At 39.2% G+C, this 18,294-nt stretch overlaps 1 protein-coding gene across 1 annotated transcript; it reads left to right on the top strand.

The window, feature by feature from the left end:
• Window positions 1-2,598: 2,598 nt before the first annotated feature.
• On the top strand, window positions 2,599-16,710 carry LOC136854428 (splicing regulatory glutamine/lysine-rich protein 1-like). The gene is made up of 2 exons (XM_067130723.1): window positions 2,599-3,026; window positions 16,443-16,710. Exons 1-2 carry the CDS (start codon window positions 2,599-2,601, stop codon window positions 16,708-16,710), a joined length of 696 nt encoding a protein of 231 aa, XP_066986824.1.
• The last annotated feature ends 1,584 nt before the right edge of the window (window positions 16,711-18,294 follow it).

Here is an 18,294-nt window from a genome sequence, read left to right on the forward strand (position 1 = left end):
GGCTCGTGTCTCCCTTTGGATTCTCATGGACATCCTGTGGTTTCCTTGAAGAAGGGAGGATGAAGTCTGTTTTCCTCTACATATTTAACTCAAGCCATTGTTGATTTGTACTCACAGCTTCTGCTATTTGCAATTTGTGGAACTAGGCTTCTCTATGCATGATCTCTGTGCTTTCTAATAATTCTTCCAGTGTCGGTTTACGGTCGTGGTCGTCTAAGTAGTGTTTAAATATTGCCCCTTGGTTCCTGTCAGCTTACAATCGCCTGTGTAGAGTGGTAGTGGTGCAACCTATGTAATAATTGCTGAGGGCTTGACTTATCCCTATGGTACATTTAAATTTGTAGACTATGTTGGCTGACTCCCACATCTCTCTACAGGGGAAATACTCTTGTCAGGACTTGTAGGTGTTATGACACTGGCAATTATCCTCTTCATGGCCTTGACCTCATCTATGAACTGGCTGTGATATGCGGCTTTGTAATACAATATGATGCTTCTCGGTGAGGTAGGTGTCGTCACTGGTGTGCTGGCATACATGTCCAACTGTTCATAGGCAACCTTCTATTAGATTGCTGTCTTATCCATTATTAGCTAGGAGCTGCCTGACACTTTTGAGTAGCTTTCCATGAAGAACAGTATGTAATCGCAAGTCTCACATATGCGGCTATCACAGAGTGTTTGTAAGTGTCTGGGCACTCCCCACAGGCATTAAGACACCAACCCACATTAGCTGCCTTTTCATACACAGTAGTATTGTACCTGTCTCCGTTTTTCTCCACATTTGCATCCAAGAAGTGAAGTTGGCCTTCGACACGATATTCAATATTTAAGTTTAAGCTAGAGTTCTCTTCAAGGCAGGATCATAGGCAGTTTCATAGCTCTTTAATCAGATTTTATTTTCTTAATTATCGCATTCAGGTTTCTCTTCAGGCTTTCAGTAGGGTTCTTGCTTAGGGGTTAGAATTTCACAGGATCACTAAAGGTGTCTTTCAACAGATAAATTAACCTGGCTGGTACAGACATTGATAGACAAAAACAGCTTCTCAACCTTGGCCTTAATTGTCGTTTCATTAAAAGGCCCCATGAGGAAGGGAAGCGCAACAAAGTGGAAAGCTTTATAGATGATTTGCTCTCTCTCCAGGCCCAAGGAAATGTAACCCTCTCTAGTACCATCCAGGTGGAACTCGTTGGGAAAGTCAGACGTCAACAGGGAATTTATAAGTTTAAGATCATTGGCCACTGCCTGAAGGAAGTCACCTGCCAGCTTTGAGAACATCTGGACATCATCGTCAGAAAAGGTGATAAGACTGCTGTCTATGTCATGATGAAACATGACGAATATGATGATAAAGTGGATGACATTCAGAATGATCTTGAGGAATTCCAGCCCCTACGCAAGGACCCTACCGAAAGCCTGAAGAGAAACCTGAATGCGACAATCAAGAAGATAAATTCTGATAACAGAGCTATTAAACTTTCTACAATCATTGAAGACTATGGGCCAGGGTATTGTTATGGCACCTTCAAGACCCATAAGGCCGGCAACCTGTTGCACCTTATAACTGTCCAAGTTAACTCTCCATCTCATGAAATAGCAAAGACACTAAATAAGATCATCACTCCTGACATCCCTAAGGGGTACTCGATGGTTTCCCCAGTAGAGTTCATCAATATTTTGAATACTGCATCTCCAAGCTCTACCATCACATCGCTGGACATAGAAAATCTATTTATGAACATACCATTGGTCAAAACCATTGATATTAATTTAAGGAGAGTCTGTCACAGGGATGCCACACCATCTTACAAGAAGTTGCCCTTCGACATCTTCTCCACATCTGCATCAAGGAGGCCACCTTCCTCTCACACGGTGGTGATCTCTTTCGACAGGTACATGGTGTCACCATGGGATCCCCGCCAATATGTGCATGGCAGATGTCGAGGAAAGAACCTTCAATTCCCATCTGAAACCGAAGACATGCCTGATATACAGATGATATCTTCATTGCCATCAATATGGATGAAGAAGCCACCCGCCTACAGTATGCCTTGAAGAGGGAATCTAGCCTAAACTTCACTACTGAATATGATGTCGAAGGCCGACTTCCCTTCTTGGATGTAAATGTCGAGAAGAAAGGAGACTGGTACAAAGCCACTGTGTACCAAAAGGCAACTAATGTGGGTTGGTTCCTTAATGCCTGTGTGGAGTGCCCTGACACTTATAAATGCTCTGTGGAAATCTACTCACGCAGAGCTTGAAAGTGTTAGGCAGCTCCTAACTAATAATGGATATGACAGCAATCTAACAGAAGGATGCATATGAAAACATTTGGATGTGTATGCCAGCACACCAGTGGCAAAGCCTACCTCACCGAGAAGCATCATACTGTATTATAAAACCACATATCACAGCCAGTTCAAAGATGAGTCAAGGCCATGAAGAGGATAACTGCTAGCGGTACGACACCTATGAATCCTGATGAGAGTATTTCCTCACGTGTCTACTGCCACCCAAACCTAGTCAGCACCCTTGTAATGTGAAATAGCAAGTCCCCATAGAGAGATGTGGTAGTCAATTGACATAGCCTACAAATTTAAATGTACCATAGCAATTACTACATAGGTTGCACCACTACCACTGACGACTATGACTGTAAAACGACACTAGAAGAATTATTAGAAAGCACAGAGATCATGAGTATAAATCAACAACAGCCTGTGTTAAATATACAGAGGAACATGGACTTCATCCTTCCTTCTTCAAGGACACCACAGGAAATCTGTGAGAATCCAAAGGGAGACACCAGCTTCAGAACACCCCTGGACATGACTGCCAACAACAAAGCAAAGCAAGACTTGGCCAGAGACAGGAGTCACGCCTTTGCCCACGTCCTTTGCTGCAAGCTGCAGCACACGATGAGTCCAACAGATCACCAGGAATGCCCCTGTTACCGTCCAGACCTTGAGCGAGAGAATGAGACGTCATGTTTAAAATTCAAAAGTCTGCATGCAGTAATAAAAACTTCGTATGTCAATTTGTAATCCAGTCCTGAAGATGCCGCCGAGAGGTGGGGAAACGGTCCATCAACTAGAAAAAGTAAATGGAAAGATTCTTGAGTAACTTTTCCTTATTCCTGAGAAGCTTTCCTGAAGAGAAAAAGAAGAAGTATAGGCTAATTATGGCCTTGATAAAAAGATAGGATCTGCGAACAACGCCACTAGCTGCAACAGAAATTGCATAAGAGAGAAACAACACACACACACACACACACACATATATATATATATATATATATATATATATATATATATATATATATATATAATTCAACAAAAATGTACAATGAGAGTTGACAATAGGAACAGCGTTAGAGGAAGAAGACTATCGATTTCAACGGTACTCTTGGGTACATTCATAAACATATACAAATTTACGGGGTCCATGGAGGAATCGTCCAACGTTAATGTTTATATTACTGTATTTCCTTTTGCCAGTTGTACTGCAGTCGACTCTAGAAACGATATTAAGCTCGATAAATCGCCCTCTGTCATTCAGCTGAGGACCAGGCGGAATGAATAGATTCTTACGGTACAGGTACACTGAATGACCAACAACTTTTCTTTACACAGGAAACTTTGAGGGCGCAATTGTGGACATTCCCATTACCGGAAATATCTGTTTCCACTCATCCGGGCTTGAAACTTTTTCTTGCCCTTCACTCACTAATACATCGTTTATCAAGCCACAATGTGCCCCATGAACTCACATTACCCCTTTGGACACCAATTATCTTGTGCATTCTAAACACAACCACCAGGCAAGTCTTCAATATCAAGTGCAAATTAACTCTCTAGGATGATGAGACAAAAATTGGTGGTGTTTTTAGGCGTAAATGAAAACGTATTATTCCATAACCTATAAAAAACCTTTGATTTTATACAAGACGTTAGAAAGCCTTGCATATATCCTTTCATACTTCATAATAGTTTGGATGGTTTTCAAAAGTAGCTGTCCCAACAAAGGAAAGATGCTGGAATCTGCTATCATCAATCAAACCAACAACATGAACTTGTCAGGAGGACATTGGAAATCGGACGACATCGACGCTTTAATCCTTAGACCTCTTCTGAAGAAGGTGGCCCAGAGAACAAGACCTCCAGAATCGTCGCCAAACGGGAGTTAATGAGGCCAAAAACCACTAGGGAATTGGTTACTCTCCTTCTTAGGAAACGGTCACCTGCATACCATCGGAGACAATGCCACACCTATATATGTTTTGTTATATATACCCTTGTAACATTTCATCTGTCCATATTCTACCAGTGAACAGGGGCACAGAAGCAAGTGCCCGAAATATATGGTTGCAAAGTTTAAATAGTGTTTTATGGGCCTTTTTTTATATTCATATTACACTGTGGTATTACAGGAAAAGACATTCATATTACGAAAGGTTATGGTTTCGATTCACCCAAAAGAGGATAGAGAGAGAGAGAGAGAGAGAGAGAGAGAGAGAGAGAGAGAGAGAGAGAGAGAGAGAGAGAGAGAGAGAGACGTTTCTTTCACAGGAAAACTCATTCATTGTCTTCTTCCATCCCTAAAAATTACTATTTTTCTATCCAGACAACCTATGTTATCTTGATGTTATCATTTTCAGTGTTCTTTATATATCTCTATCTCGCCGTTTAGGTCACACCTTTAGACTTTCAAGTTGATCCATTTCTAGAATTCACTTAATTTGCAATATTTTAATTTTGTCTCTCAAAATTTCCCGTCTCTAGTTCCTTCTAAATTTTTTCTACACATTTCTGTTCTTCCCACTAATCGTTCTAAGAGTATTTCTATCTCTTCAGCAACACTGACTTGTTCATTGCTTTCCATAATGGTCTTTCCATTTCCTGCATATTTTCATTCAACTTCTTTTCACATTTAGCAAGGCCTTTTGTTTCTAATTTAAAAACAGACTACCTTACAATCGAAAGCAATATTAATGTTCCAACTTTCCTAAAATATTCCCCATAAAGCTTTGCCCTTAAAGTTTCTACAGCTAGTAACTTAGGACTATTCCCACAGCCTTTAATGTCGACAATCTGCAAATTATTATTTCTATTAGTCAATCAACATTGCTCTAAAAAAGATGTTTAAAGTACGGCAATCTTTTGATATCTAGTCTTGTCATTTTCATGTCTAAAAAAGCTCTTTCTCTCCTTGAAGCTATTCCTACAACATGAAGTGTTAAATGTTCATTCCTGAGGTTTAGATTTTCTCCAAGCTTTACAAGATAAACACTATTAACACAAACACTCTGATAGTACTGCTAAATTAATACATGGCCACTACTGACCACCAACAAAAGTCTCTCTAAGGGCATTCAGACTGACTAAATCACAGAGAGAGAGAGAGAGAGAGAGATACTTCATGTATATTTATATATGACAGTCTACCCTTTCTAATAGGTTTGAATGAATTTCCTTTAATCAAATAGGTGCGATGATAAGGTACCCATACGATACATGCTGATGGACAGACAGCCAAACGAACAGACGGACTATCTCTCTGCTGCACTATGCCAATTTGGTCTACCTTCGTACCAATTCTGTCTGAAATCCCTTACTCTTATCGCTGAATGGCGGTATCAATATAAATTTGACACGGATTGAAAGACAGATGGACGAACTCCTTCCATGCACATCCGAACATAATAGTTTACCTTTGTGAAAAAAAGTTTTACTGGAATCCCTTCATCAGTACAGGATGATTTGCAAGGACAATATAGCCGTGACAAACACACTGACGGACTGGCAGTCAGATAGACACAAATGGAGGGCAAATTTGGTCTTCCCAAGTTTTCGGTAACGGACTAATGAATATAATTTTTCAACAGAGAGAGAGAGAGAGAGAGAGAGAGAGAGAGAACGGATATCCCCCACCCACGGAGAGGGTGGGGATACCTCGTCAAGGTCTCCCATATGTGAACTTATACTACTTATTGCAGTGACTGAAATCACCGATGCTAGATCTGACCTCAGGACTACATGCAAGGCCACCTTGGGTAAGAGTTTAATTGACTCGATCTGGCACCTTGCATGTAGTCCTGAGGTCAGATCGAGTTAGTTAATCTCTGAACTCAGCGACCTTAGTTCAGAGTTTAATTAACTCGATCTGGTACCTTGCATGTAGTCCTGAGGTTAGATCGAGTTAAACTCTGAACTAAGGTCACTGAAAAGACCAGTGACATTGCATCTTGGTTATCTTGCCTCATCCGGCAGGATATTCATTATCTTGTCCGACTTACGCAGGTTGATGTGTGATTGTCGTGATACAATGAGGGAGACAATGCTGTAGGCCGGAGTTCAAATGACGGCTTGGTGATGAAACAAAATTGGTCGAGGTATAGATAATCTCATACCTGTTTTAAGGTTGGTTGCGGTATGAAAGGGCAATGGATTTGTTACAGTATAAGGAACCGAGATTTCTTTGATTTTGTAGGTTTATTGAATTTTATAGCTTGCATGCCAAAGCTGGATGACAGTTTTAAACATGTGAATTTCAAACAAAAGACGAAGCAGAGAGAGAGAGAGAGAGAGAGAGAGAGAGAGAGAGAGAGAGAGAGAGAGAGAGAGAGAGAGAGAGAGAATATAATGATTAAGATATATAATTTTATACCCGAAAGTAAAAATACAACGAAAACGTCAAATGGGAACAAAATATCGCAGCAACAACAAGAAACTGTTTGGTTGTAGGTTTCTCTCTTATTTTTCCTTAAAGCCGAGCAAATGATAAAGTACCGCGACGACTCCGAGGTGTCAACCAATCGAAGAAAGACTCGCGTGTGGTGTCATGGAATCTCCTCGCTCCCATTGGTGGTATGTACGTCACATGACTTACTTGCCTCCTACTCCTTTGCAGGATCATACGGCCTGAAAGATCGAAATCATGTGTCACAGAGAGAGAGAGAGAGAGAGAGAGAGAGAGAGAGAGAGAGAGAGAGAGAAGAGAGGAGTTTGTTAACGAGTGATAAGCAGTTAACAAAACCGAGTTCAATGGTAAAAAAGAAAAAAAATGTAAATACTGAATAGGAATGTCAAAAGGAAGGAAAAGTCACGATAATATTGTTATATTAACCCAACACACTGAAATAAGCAATATTCAGTTTTAAGAAACAAAATCAGTCAGAATAACAGAAAAACATTAAATGGCTCTAACTCACTTCGGATTGCCTTAGCAGTAACCGAAAAGGTAAGATGTGTGTGTATGTATATATATGTATGTATGTATATATATATGTATATTTTATATATACATATGTGTGTATGTGTATGTATATATGTATGTGTGTATGTATGTATGTATGTATGTATGTATGTGTATATATATATATATATATATATATATATATATATATATATATATATATATATATATATATATATATATATATATATATTGCAACATGACATCACATTCATGGCTAATAGAATGCCGACTATAAGAATTAATTTCTCTACATTTGTGGTCACTTCAACTCAAAGCACAGCTAGCGGCTCAATTCAAATTCCACAGATGAACATGGCCGGCCTGCTCTTGAGTTCTGTGTATCCTACAATTTTGTGCAGCTAATTAAGGTACCTACGTATATGTTTGGTGATAGATTTAACCTCAAATTCACAGATGTCCCAGCTATCGTTGAGTCCAAGGTCTGTGAATATATAGGCACTTCGGACTATTGTGCCACTAAGACGAACATATCTGTCAATCAGAATATTCCTAATGCCATCATTGGAAAAACAGTTTAGTTGAAATCTAGAGCAAATTGGGATCGCATTATTGAAGCTTATCAGGCACTTAATATGTCAGATGCTGTATCAGATCCAGATCCCAAGAAGTTAAATGAAGTGTGGATGGCTATTTTAGTAAGGTCGGTTCCCTTAGCCATCCAGAGAGTGAACACGAATCTGGTGACTATGAAACCCCGAAGCAGTTGAGCAAGTAACTAGTGAAGACCCAACAGATGTTGCAATGTAAGGGCATACGGGAACAGGAAGGAGGGGGAGCAGGAATTAGGTATTTATTTTTCTTGAGCATAGAGTCAAGTCTCCATATTCCAATATCGTTAAGAAAATGATCGTAAATTTTTTTGTTGTTGACGATACTGGGTTTAAGTGTAAAATGTGCAATTAAGGAAATATGTGAACTAAATCCGAGAATAAAAGTGCTTAGGAAGTCAGTATTCATGACTGACCAAAGATCGATACAAAACATTTCAGCATCAGTGTTTACAGTTGTTAAGATACGATAATCTACAGGGAATACTAATTCATGAATACTGACTTCCTAAGCACTTTTATTCTCGAATTTATTCCGCACATTTCCTTAACTGGTGATGCTTTGTGCTCGTAGCTCCTAGCAACTTGGTTGCAAGTTCAAACCATTGGAGAGTTGATCTCGTGTACACATACATACATGCACAAAATGTGTGTGTGTATATATATATATATATATATATATATATATATATATATAATATATATATATATATATATATATATATATATATATATATATATATATATATATATATATATATATATATATATTATCTGAAGTAATCAAGTACCTGGTTATTACACAAATAATAAGACCAAAAAATTTACCTCACTTCAGCCAGACACTTGAAACCTCATAACAAAAATATTAAGACTGAATACTCTAAAGGTACAGTGATCCCTTAAAACTTGCTTAACACTTGAAAATTCAATCTAAATTTATCAAGTTATGGGTGAGGTAACAACTGATACACTATAAACAGACTAGGGGAAAAAGGGCATCACTCCAACAAATACTATAATTGTTTCCCTGGTTCTGCTTCACCTACATAAGTCTCAGGTGAACAAACACATATATCACTTACCTTGTACACACACACAAATATCTCTAATCACTGGTGGTCAAAATGAAACACTGTGCTTTTTAAAACTTTACACAGACAAATATTTTTTGTAAGTTCAAAAGTTATAAGCAGAGTTCACAATCTCAAATAGATTCACCATTACTTGACAACAGTGTAAGATTTGTGTATTTCTTAACCAAAATTAAGTCACAAAACTTTAATTTATCATGAAATCACTTTAATTAAGTAAAATTCAAACCATTAACTTTCACTCAAGTTTTAGATATAAATCTGAACATCTGCAATTAGCCCAAGTGTTAACTAATATATTATTAAATGGGAATCAATACAGATACTCACTGAAATCTCAACAATAAGTATGCACTGAAATCTCAATAATGCAAATTAACACCAGCAAAACTCTAAGTAATCACCAACACAAATCTTTGGTTAACATTGTGAAATTACACACAGAAATATGAGAATGAAATATGCAAAAAATGGAAATATACCATCAGCAATTTCATTAAGACAAAATATGATTAAAGATTATATCAATCTCTCAAAAGATTACCTTCAATTTTACAAAAAGGCTAAACTCACGTCTTTCTAAAACTTCCTCAAAGACAACACTGTCAAGTCACAATTATTAGCACTTAGTAAAAAATAGTTAGCAGCAAGATACATTAGAACTCACTATAAGAGATATTATCCACCTCTTATCAAAATAATAATTCTCTATCACAATAACAGAACAAAATATATCAAGTAAGAATCTTACCTTCTTCAACAGAAAATAGTAAAAGACATTTTCACAATGCTTGCACAATATAAATACCTTAGATCATTCTTACAAAATGTATACACTTCGTGGGTGAATTTGACAAAACTTATGTTTTTGTGGAAGGAGGATAACCAATACTTTATATACCCTTAGACACAATACTGAACCAGAGAGGGAGAGAGACAGAACTGCTATCTTTGAATTCCCCAAGGCAACTCCTGGCTCTCTCTGATTTCCCTTTGTATATATATGGTGGGTCCTAAAGGGTTACTAACTAGTCCCTTCATTCTTTGAATAACAGATTTCTTCTTCCATCTCTCAGTATACATGATACATAAAGAATACATACATTATACATACAGGTATACATACAGGTCTGGAGCTTCAAGCGCTTTATCTCAAGATTGACAGCATCCGTTCCACTCAAAACACCTGTGTACACAGAAAAGTACTTTGACCAATTTGGGTCGGCTGTCAACATGTCAACTTCATCTCTCTCACTTCCTAATTCTCCTCCTCAGATTATGGAAAACATAATTGGCATAGAGATAATAATTATGGAATAAACACACACGACAATGATGTAATAAGAATTCTGGCTGATATCTGTCACTTCGTCACAAGAGACCCTTGTCTTTTTGCCTTCCCCAAACACTTGTGTCATTAAGACATGGCTAAGTGATAAGAATCCTAACCTTTCTCTCTACTCGGCATGTTACGAATTCGATTTCATAACACTCAGTATTCATTTTAATATACTTCACAATATATTAAACAAATGGAAAAAACATATCAAAACATATTTCAGAATCACATGATACACAACTTATCTGTAAGAAATAAAGACATCTCAAAACCATAGACATCAAATCAAAACATACACATAATCTCATATTATAATATATATAATTTAATAAAGAGGGAGGGTTGGAGTCATATAGGGCATCCTTCCATAAGACATCTGCCTGAATCAATTATGTAAAGAAGATATTAAATACTCTCATTTGACCTTATATAAGACCTTCTCTCATTGCAGTATCGAAGAATTTGTCTGCGTGGGACTGGGACATGTGAGAAAGATGTTGACAAATAATGGATACCTCAGCAATATGATAGAGGATATGCTGGGAAGAATATGGAAGTTACATTAATAAGCCAGGAACTTCCCAGAAAGTACCAGAAAAAACTAACACCTTACCACCAACACTAATTACAGGACAACCAACATATTAGAAGCAGATACCCTTTGGAGACCCATCAGCAATGGGGTAAAACCAAAGGCACCCTGTGTGACAGTATTGCTGAGAGACTTTAGTCACCTTAATGCAGTAACCCCCCATGTGATGAAGAACAACACGTCACTGATGGATTCAAAGAATCAAGGACCAGCATAGTTAAAAAATTTAAATATTTGGAGGCTTGTAAGCCTCTATATTTAAGCTATGTTGGGCACACAATATCATCCCTTAGGACAAGACTTCAAGCCCATTGCTTCAATTGGGCAACACACCAGCATTTTGTGGATGTGCTTATGGTTGCTGAAGCTGTGAGAACACACTACAGCAGTCTACTCTGAATGTCAGGTGTCTCCAGACTATCTTCTCCGGTCCAACTGAAGAAAATAGCAAGGCAGGCCACTAGTACCCTCTGGAAAATCATCCTCTGTGATATTTCTTTGTTAATACTTATTTCTTGGACGCTTTATTTTTAATCTTGAATTTTTTGGCTCTACTCACCTGAGTGTAGTTCCACATTGGAGTTAGTATAGCCCTAATGATAGCCATGAATTAAAGGCTGAAAATGCTTTTGTCTCTTATAAATGGAACATCATATATATTATTAAAAGTATTCCCTGTTTGACCTCTCTTCCTTGCTTTAATCAATACAAGAAATTTATCTTTGTTAAAGTAAGGGGGCAGACAATGTAGGCTGTAGCATGCGAAGAAGCAAGCGGGAAGCAGTGTTTTCGATTTAGAAGTGTTTTCAAATTCCAGATCTCAAATGCTGAGACATTAGCTAAGAGGGCTGTAAATCAGGGATAAGTTTTGCTAGGACAGGCCCTCGAGGTACTGTACCTACAGCTCAGTCTTCTCTATCCTCTGTACTGGCGAGTCTATTGTCATTTCAGGTCAAGCCCTGGGTAGGTGGAGTTTTGAAGCAAGTATGCGAGAAAATGTCCCAGCATCGGGACTCTCCATGCAGCCGCCACAGTGTCCAGACGTGACTGGGCAGCCATCCAAGCATTCTTTGTTTTTCCCTACTTTGTTCAAACCAAGGAGAAACTTGCTATTTCAATGGACCAAGAAATCTTATGCAACTGATCACTGCATTAGCTAACCTAGCAGTAAGTTTGAATTGACAATTGCTCCCTGTTCTCTTTCCCTTCGACTGCAACTCTCATTTTCCCTTGTTCAAATTTTCCTCTCTTAAACAGTCATCTATCAAGTACAATTAGTGTTGTCTAGTGAAGTCACATAACTTATCCTCCATGGCGTTAAAAGTATTATTTCTGAACTAAGAATTATCCCCTTGTGATTAAGTAATGACAAGTGAGAGTTTCTGCAATGCAAGATTGTTATCTGGATACATCTTTTCCAGAATTACATATGCCTTGGGCCTGCACAACGTCCTCTTTCTTGGAGAGGAATCTGCATCATTAGTACCAAGAAGCCTTAATTTGACCTTACAGTAAATTCCTGATACAGCGTCTGAGAGGCATGTAAATCTGTTGCATTCATCCTATTTAGTACTGAAGTTTGTCCTAAGTCGGACTATGTGCTGAGCTGCTGTTAGCTCCCGTAAATAACCCATTTCATTTTTTTTTTTTTTTGACACTAGTGTTCCAGTAAGTTTGCTAAAGTCATTCATGTGGTTATGAATAAACCTCTTTTCTCTGTTAACTAATGTTAACTGGCGATCTGATCTGTTCACTATCTGTCCTTTGGAGTTAAGTTTAGCCTTAACTGACAGATGGGTCTTAGGCAAAGCAAGGCAATATAAATTAAAGTGACTAATTATCAAAGTCATTAGCCAAAGGACCCACATAACAATGGCAATATCTCGCCATGATCTCTGTTGTTAATTAATCAGCTCATGCTAGCTATCCCACAGAGATATAAAGAACTTGGAAAATTAAATACATATTAATTCAAAGATAAAAGTCAGATCATATTAATTTCATGAGATATTCTCCCAAGAAAAGAAGGATACAGGCCAAGGTAAGTAATATTAATATCACTGTTATATGAAGAAGCTAGAGTAGGTAGGAAAATGTGCAGTAAATGAATGGATTTATAATTTACGTATAGGAAAAGTCAGAAACTGCGCAAGTTAAAAATATCGCACAGTTCAGGCATGCCCGGACTCCATTCAAGGTTGCAGTAAGTTACCGAGTCAGATTTAATGTTTTGCTATTCACCGGCCAATGAGTAATGCATGATATTAAATTTTTGAACTAGTTGGCTATTGCAAGACAAGGAATGGGGAGGGCGTGTGCCTATAGCTTCTCTCATAAGGTAGAACGGACAATTTCCTAAGTCCCTAGGATATTATCACAAAGCAACCGTGTCAGCCCTAGAGAGAAGGCCACCGACTGAACATCATGAAGAATTACTTCTCCTCGTGCGAAATCACATTAAACTTCTTTTCCATTAATAATGTAAATAACTGTATCAGTGTTTAATTTCATAATTTGTCTTTTAGATTAACGTAAATCAGGCCAGTTAAGACATCATGTGTCCATTCCTTTGCATCGTGAAGGGCCCGGCAGTAAGTATGGCCGACATCTGTAGGATTTAATTATGATGCCGGAAAAGAAATAAAAAAAGAGATCATAACATATTTGTTTTCCGTCTTTATAAAGTAAAGTAACTCACATTTGTGGTCTTTTAAGTTTAAACTTGCATTCCCACATAGCCTCATTGGTTTTGTAAGAGGGATTCAAGTGTTTGTTCTTTTGTATTGTAATAACATAGCAGTAAGGTGGGAGATTGGTATTCCTCAGCCAGTCGGCGTCTGCCCAACTCGCCCCAGTAAAAGCGTTATTTTTTTTTTTTAGCTATCAGCTGAGTGTGGTCACGTGATTTGTCCGCCATCTTAAAGGGGTTGCCTGCGAACCCGTAGCTGCCATCTTAAATCTTTGGTGTTGGTGTAAACATTACCCGGCCACTGTGACTCCTGTGTGACGTCATGAGCAGAAGTCCCACCCACTCAAAGAATCTCCCATTCATATGCACTGACAAATACTTTGCACAACTCTTGATAATAAATACTTCAATTAAAGGGAAAACTAGGTACATATAATTTTATGCAAAGTGTTTAAAAAAAAAGTTGGCCAATTAGTCAGGAATATAAAAGCTAGGAAATACAGGGTGTTTCGAAATTAGAGCCCCCCCTCTCTACAGCATAAACTAAAATTGATATGGACAAAAACAAAAGTAATCAAGAGCAGGTATTTATTTAAGTTTCTCTCTGAGTATTTAATATTTTGTGTGGCCTACATCTGCCTGTACAACAGCCTGCATTCTTGAGGGGTATGATTTCAGCAAATCGCAAAAAAAACTGAGACTCAAACTCCATTTCCCTGAGCACTTTGGTCACCTCTCTTCGCAGGTCATTGAGGCTTGGTATACCATCATAGTTCACTGTGCGCGCTTCAACACGATCCTTTAAGATACTACCAATGTTTTCACACACATTAAGGTCAGGGGAGCTACCTGGAAATTCATTTGACGAGAAGAAATCGATACCACTGTTTTGAAGCAGCTCCTGTGTCTGAAGAGCCTTGAAACATTGTGCCTTATCATGCAAAAATCTGACTTCTTCAACAGATAACACATTTTCAGGATCTTTGAGGAAAGGAAATACTCCACCAGTAAGCACAGTTTCTCTGAAGTATTCACCATTCCATCACTGTCCTTTTTCTTTGATGATGCACGTTAACTGTTTGGCTGTGAAACAGAGAAAAATTCCCAAACATTCAGGAAATTTCACAACTTGGCGATAGCACACGTCATCACTGATATCATCCAACTTTGCAGCCCAAATGATGTCATTTTTATGATTTGGCTTCCTGACTGTGTAAATGAAGAATTCATCTGATGCGGCAACATGGAGAAAGTCAGCTTCATCCCAATCTTTAAGAAATGAACCACAAAACCATGCACAGTCTTCTCTCTGTTGCTGAGTGATGTTGGGCTTGCTGATAACATGAAATGGCGTGATACCAGATTTTTTCAACTCATGATATATAGCACTATAACTTCTCTTCTTTCCCCTTTTTGTCTCTAGTTCAAGCACCAATTTATGTAAAGACTTTCTTGGTCTACCCACTGCCTCAGCTATGATGTCTTTTGACTCCTGAGAAAGGACTTCAGGCCTTCCAAGATTCTCACTCTTTTCGCAATGACAGTCATATGGATTTTTGTTCAAGTTTCTTTTAACAAATGATTCATCTCTTTTAATGTATCTAGCTATCCAGGAACGTGAAATGAAGGATGTGCCAGCATCCCTGGCCTCTCTGAAGGTTATAGCCCGGATTTGGTCAATCCATCTGATTTCCTCCAAGTCGTTAGCCATGGCTGTATCTAACTCCATCACTCAGTCTGAAAATACAAGAAATGTAAAATGAAAAATAGAAACTTAAAATAGTGTACTTGGAGATAGGCTATAGCAGAAAATTTCATAACTTTCCATTTGTTCTGTGGAGGGGGGAGCTCTAATTTCGAAACACCCGGTATACAAGATGTTCCTATACAAATATGTATCTTAGCAGGAAATTAAATAAAAAGGAAATAAAAAGAAACTCAAGATAATTTAATATGTGTAAGTACATGAATTAAAGAATATTACCAAGAATTAATAAGGGCATGGTGTAATAGGGCATGCTAATATTGGCAGATAACCCATTACCTAACAGCCAAATTAATCAGAGTATTCAAGATAAGAAAACCTGCTAGTATTCATTGAATTTTCCTTCTTTTTCTCGTATTTCTAATGCAGTCCAAGCTTTGCTTACGCACTTGTGTTAGTACTTACTTCATTTTCTTTTTCTTTTCTCTTTCCTTCACTTTCTAAAGCGTTTCAGTAACTGAGTGTATGTGCACCATCTTCAGAAGAAAGAATGGGCCGACAGAAAAAAAACACACCTCTGCCCCATAAACAGTTGAGGATAAATTAAGAATTAACCACAGTTATTGATAGCTGTCCACCATGAGTGGGATCTACCGTATTTATCCGGACTTGAGCATAAAAGCCTTCCTCCCTCTGCATGAAAGGAAAGAGCAGCTAGTACTAGGAACTAATCACCCACGAGTGCCAAAGCAACCAACATTGACTCTTCTTTTCCACAGTGCCACTAACCTGAGGCACAGTCATAACCCAATGAAATGCTTGCCTATCTGTTTCCCCTTACCTTTCCTTTTTCTTCTACTTATTACTTACGCTCTACTTGGCAGAGTGCATTTCCCCTTAATACAATTAGTTGTACTCCAAAAGTGTTGACCCCTCGGAATGCACCGGCATCCCAGTGCCACCAAAGACAAAAAAAGTCGTGTGTGACTAAGCCACACCTGTACCTCGAGATACAGAGTGCCATAAGTGTGGCCTTTGAACGGCACACTCAGCCACAGACTATGCCACCTTACTGAAAAGGTGCCACACCACTGAAGTGCCACCCAAATCTGAGGGACACTTCCCCAATTCACAAGTAATGCCAGTCATCCCAGGCAGACGACCTGACACATCCTAACCTACTAGAACCATGGTGACAGAACATTACAGAACCTTCATGGATCTGGGGAAGGAGGCAGGTGTAATGGGACAGGATCTCACCAAAGGGGTAAAGAACAGCAGGATGACTTGGACAAGAAGGAGAGGGAAGAAAGAGAAAAACAGAGGAAGTATGATGAAGAACAGAGGCAGATGGAAGATGCAAGAGAAGAGAAGAATAGACAGCATGAATTAACCCTCACGGAAAGTGAGCTAGCTCTCAAGGAGAAGGATCACGAGCTGGAGAAGGCTCAAAAGGAAAAGTTCTAAACCTATGGCTACTCAACAAGCCTCCAACCCCACACCTGCTGCACCAAATGCTCTAATATCAAGAATTAATTCCCTAGTCCCCAAGTGGACTGAGGAAGAGCCAGAAGCTTGGTTGGAGGAAATAAAGACTCCCTTCGAAAACTCTAACACCACCGAGACCGAGAGGGTCTTACTACTTGCCAAGCACATGGATGGAAAAGCTAAGGCAGCCCTCTGCTCACTAGAGACGAGTCAAAGAGGCAACATGGGAGAAGTTCATAGGGTCATAAAAAAAGACTCTGAAATAACCCTAGAGAAATGGAGACAGCAGTTTCGAGGTCTTGCCAAGGAAGTTGGCTGGTCCTGGACCGAATGGGCCTGTCACAAGACCCAGTCTGGTACCCAATGTGTGCCTGGACCCCTTGCTGTGTATCTCAATGACAAGCAGCCCACAACACTTATGGAAGCCTGCCATATGGCCGATTCATGGGAAACCTACAACCAGTCCCACAGCACATCTCAATGGCGCATACTGCCACCCGGGTAACCCTCAGGCTCAACTCGCCCAAAGAGCGGACTACCTAGCAAGCCTACATGAACAATGAATCTGATTGCCGCTACAAGTTGGACACCAATAAGCAGCCTCCTTGCAATAACCAGAACTCTTCCCCATCTACTTCCACTCATTCTTCTCCACCAACAGTTACCGCAGCTAACTGAGCCCCCACAAAGGGCCCTTGTCGATCCCGTGGTGCTGCCGGCCACTATAGTGCTGAACATCTGGCCTGCCTAAACCATGTCCCAGCTACCAAGTTTGTCAACTTTATGAGCACCTCGTTCTTTGCTGCCAGGCCGCGGATGAAACCTCACCTCGATGGATACCCAGTTCATCTCGGTGGCACCCCTTAATGGCTCTAGCCTGCCAGTGGCCCTACCAGTCACGGTAGACGCTGCAGCTGATCTGACAGAGAATGTGAGAAGTTGTATGATGAGGCACAAGAGTTTGCTAGAAAACTTGGAATTGATGTACCAGAGGTAAGTGCCACTGTGGGATTAGCTTGCAGCAAGAGAATACAACAAACATCAAACAGACTAAAGGAGTATCTCACAACCAGTACACTTGGGAAGCGACAAGGGCAATTGGTATCTTCTCAGAACATCAAACTAAAACAACATTTGAAGACATAGTTGCATTTGCCAGTAATGGATAAGTGCACTGCCGAATTTGACCGCAGCTTCAGCAGTAACATAGATTTATTTCAGTCTCTCTGCATTTGACTGTCAATCAAAGCAGTTCCTTGATGGGGAAAAACCAACTCTGTTCGAAAAGCATTACAGTGCACACGCTGATACAGTCCTCTTGGTGTCACAGATTCATTCTGCAAAGGTGTTCTTAGAACAAAAGAAACAACAGGACCTAATTAATGTGTATGCTGCTCTAAAAACCTTGCCAGTTGCCTTTTCTGAGTTACCAACTATCCTTAAAATTTTGTTTACCATTCCAGTCACTACTACTAGTAATGAGAGGTTTTTTCTGTGTTAAAACATGTAAAGAACTACCTGCGAACAACAACTGCGGATGACCAGCTATCTTACTTGTTGTTG

This window comes from Macrobrachium rosenbergii, chromosome 29 (assembly GCF_040412425.1).
Source record: "Macrobrachium rosenbergii isolate ZJJX-2024 chromosome 29, ASM4041242v1, whole genome shotgun sequence".
NCBI classification, from domain to species: Eukaryota; Metazoa; Arthropoda; class Malacostraca; order Decapoda; family Palaemonidae; genus Macrobrachium; species Macrobrachium rosenbergii.

Bases quoted from the DNA above. Each gene is read 5' to 3' on its own strand.
- LOC136854428 (XM_067130723.1), top strand. From the start codon at position 2,599: ATGTACCATAGCAATTACTACATAGGTTGCACCACTACCACTGACGAC. The intron at 3,027-16,442 runs GTATGTCAATTT...CCATGGTGACAG, and splicing joins CATGCAGTAATAAAAACTTC to AACATTACAGAACCTTCATG.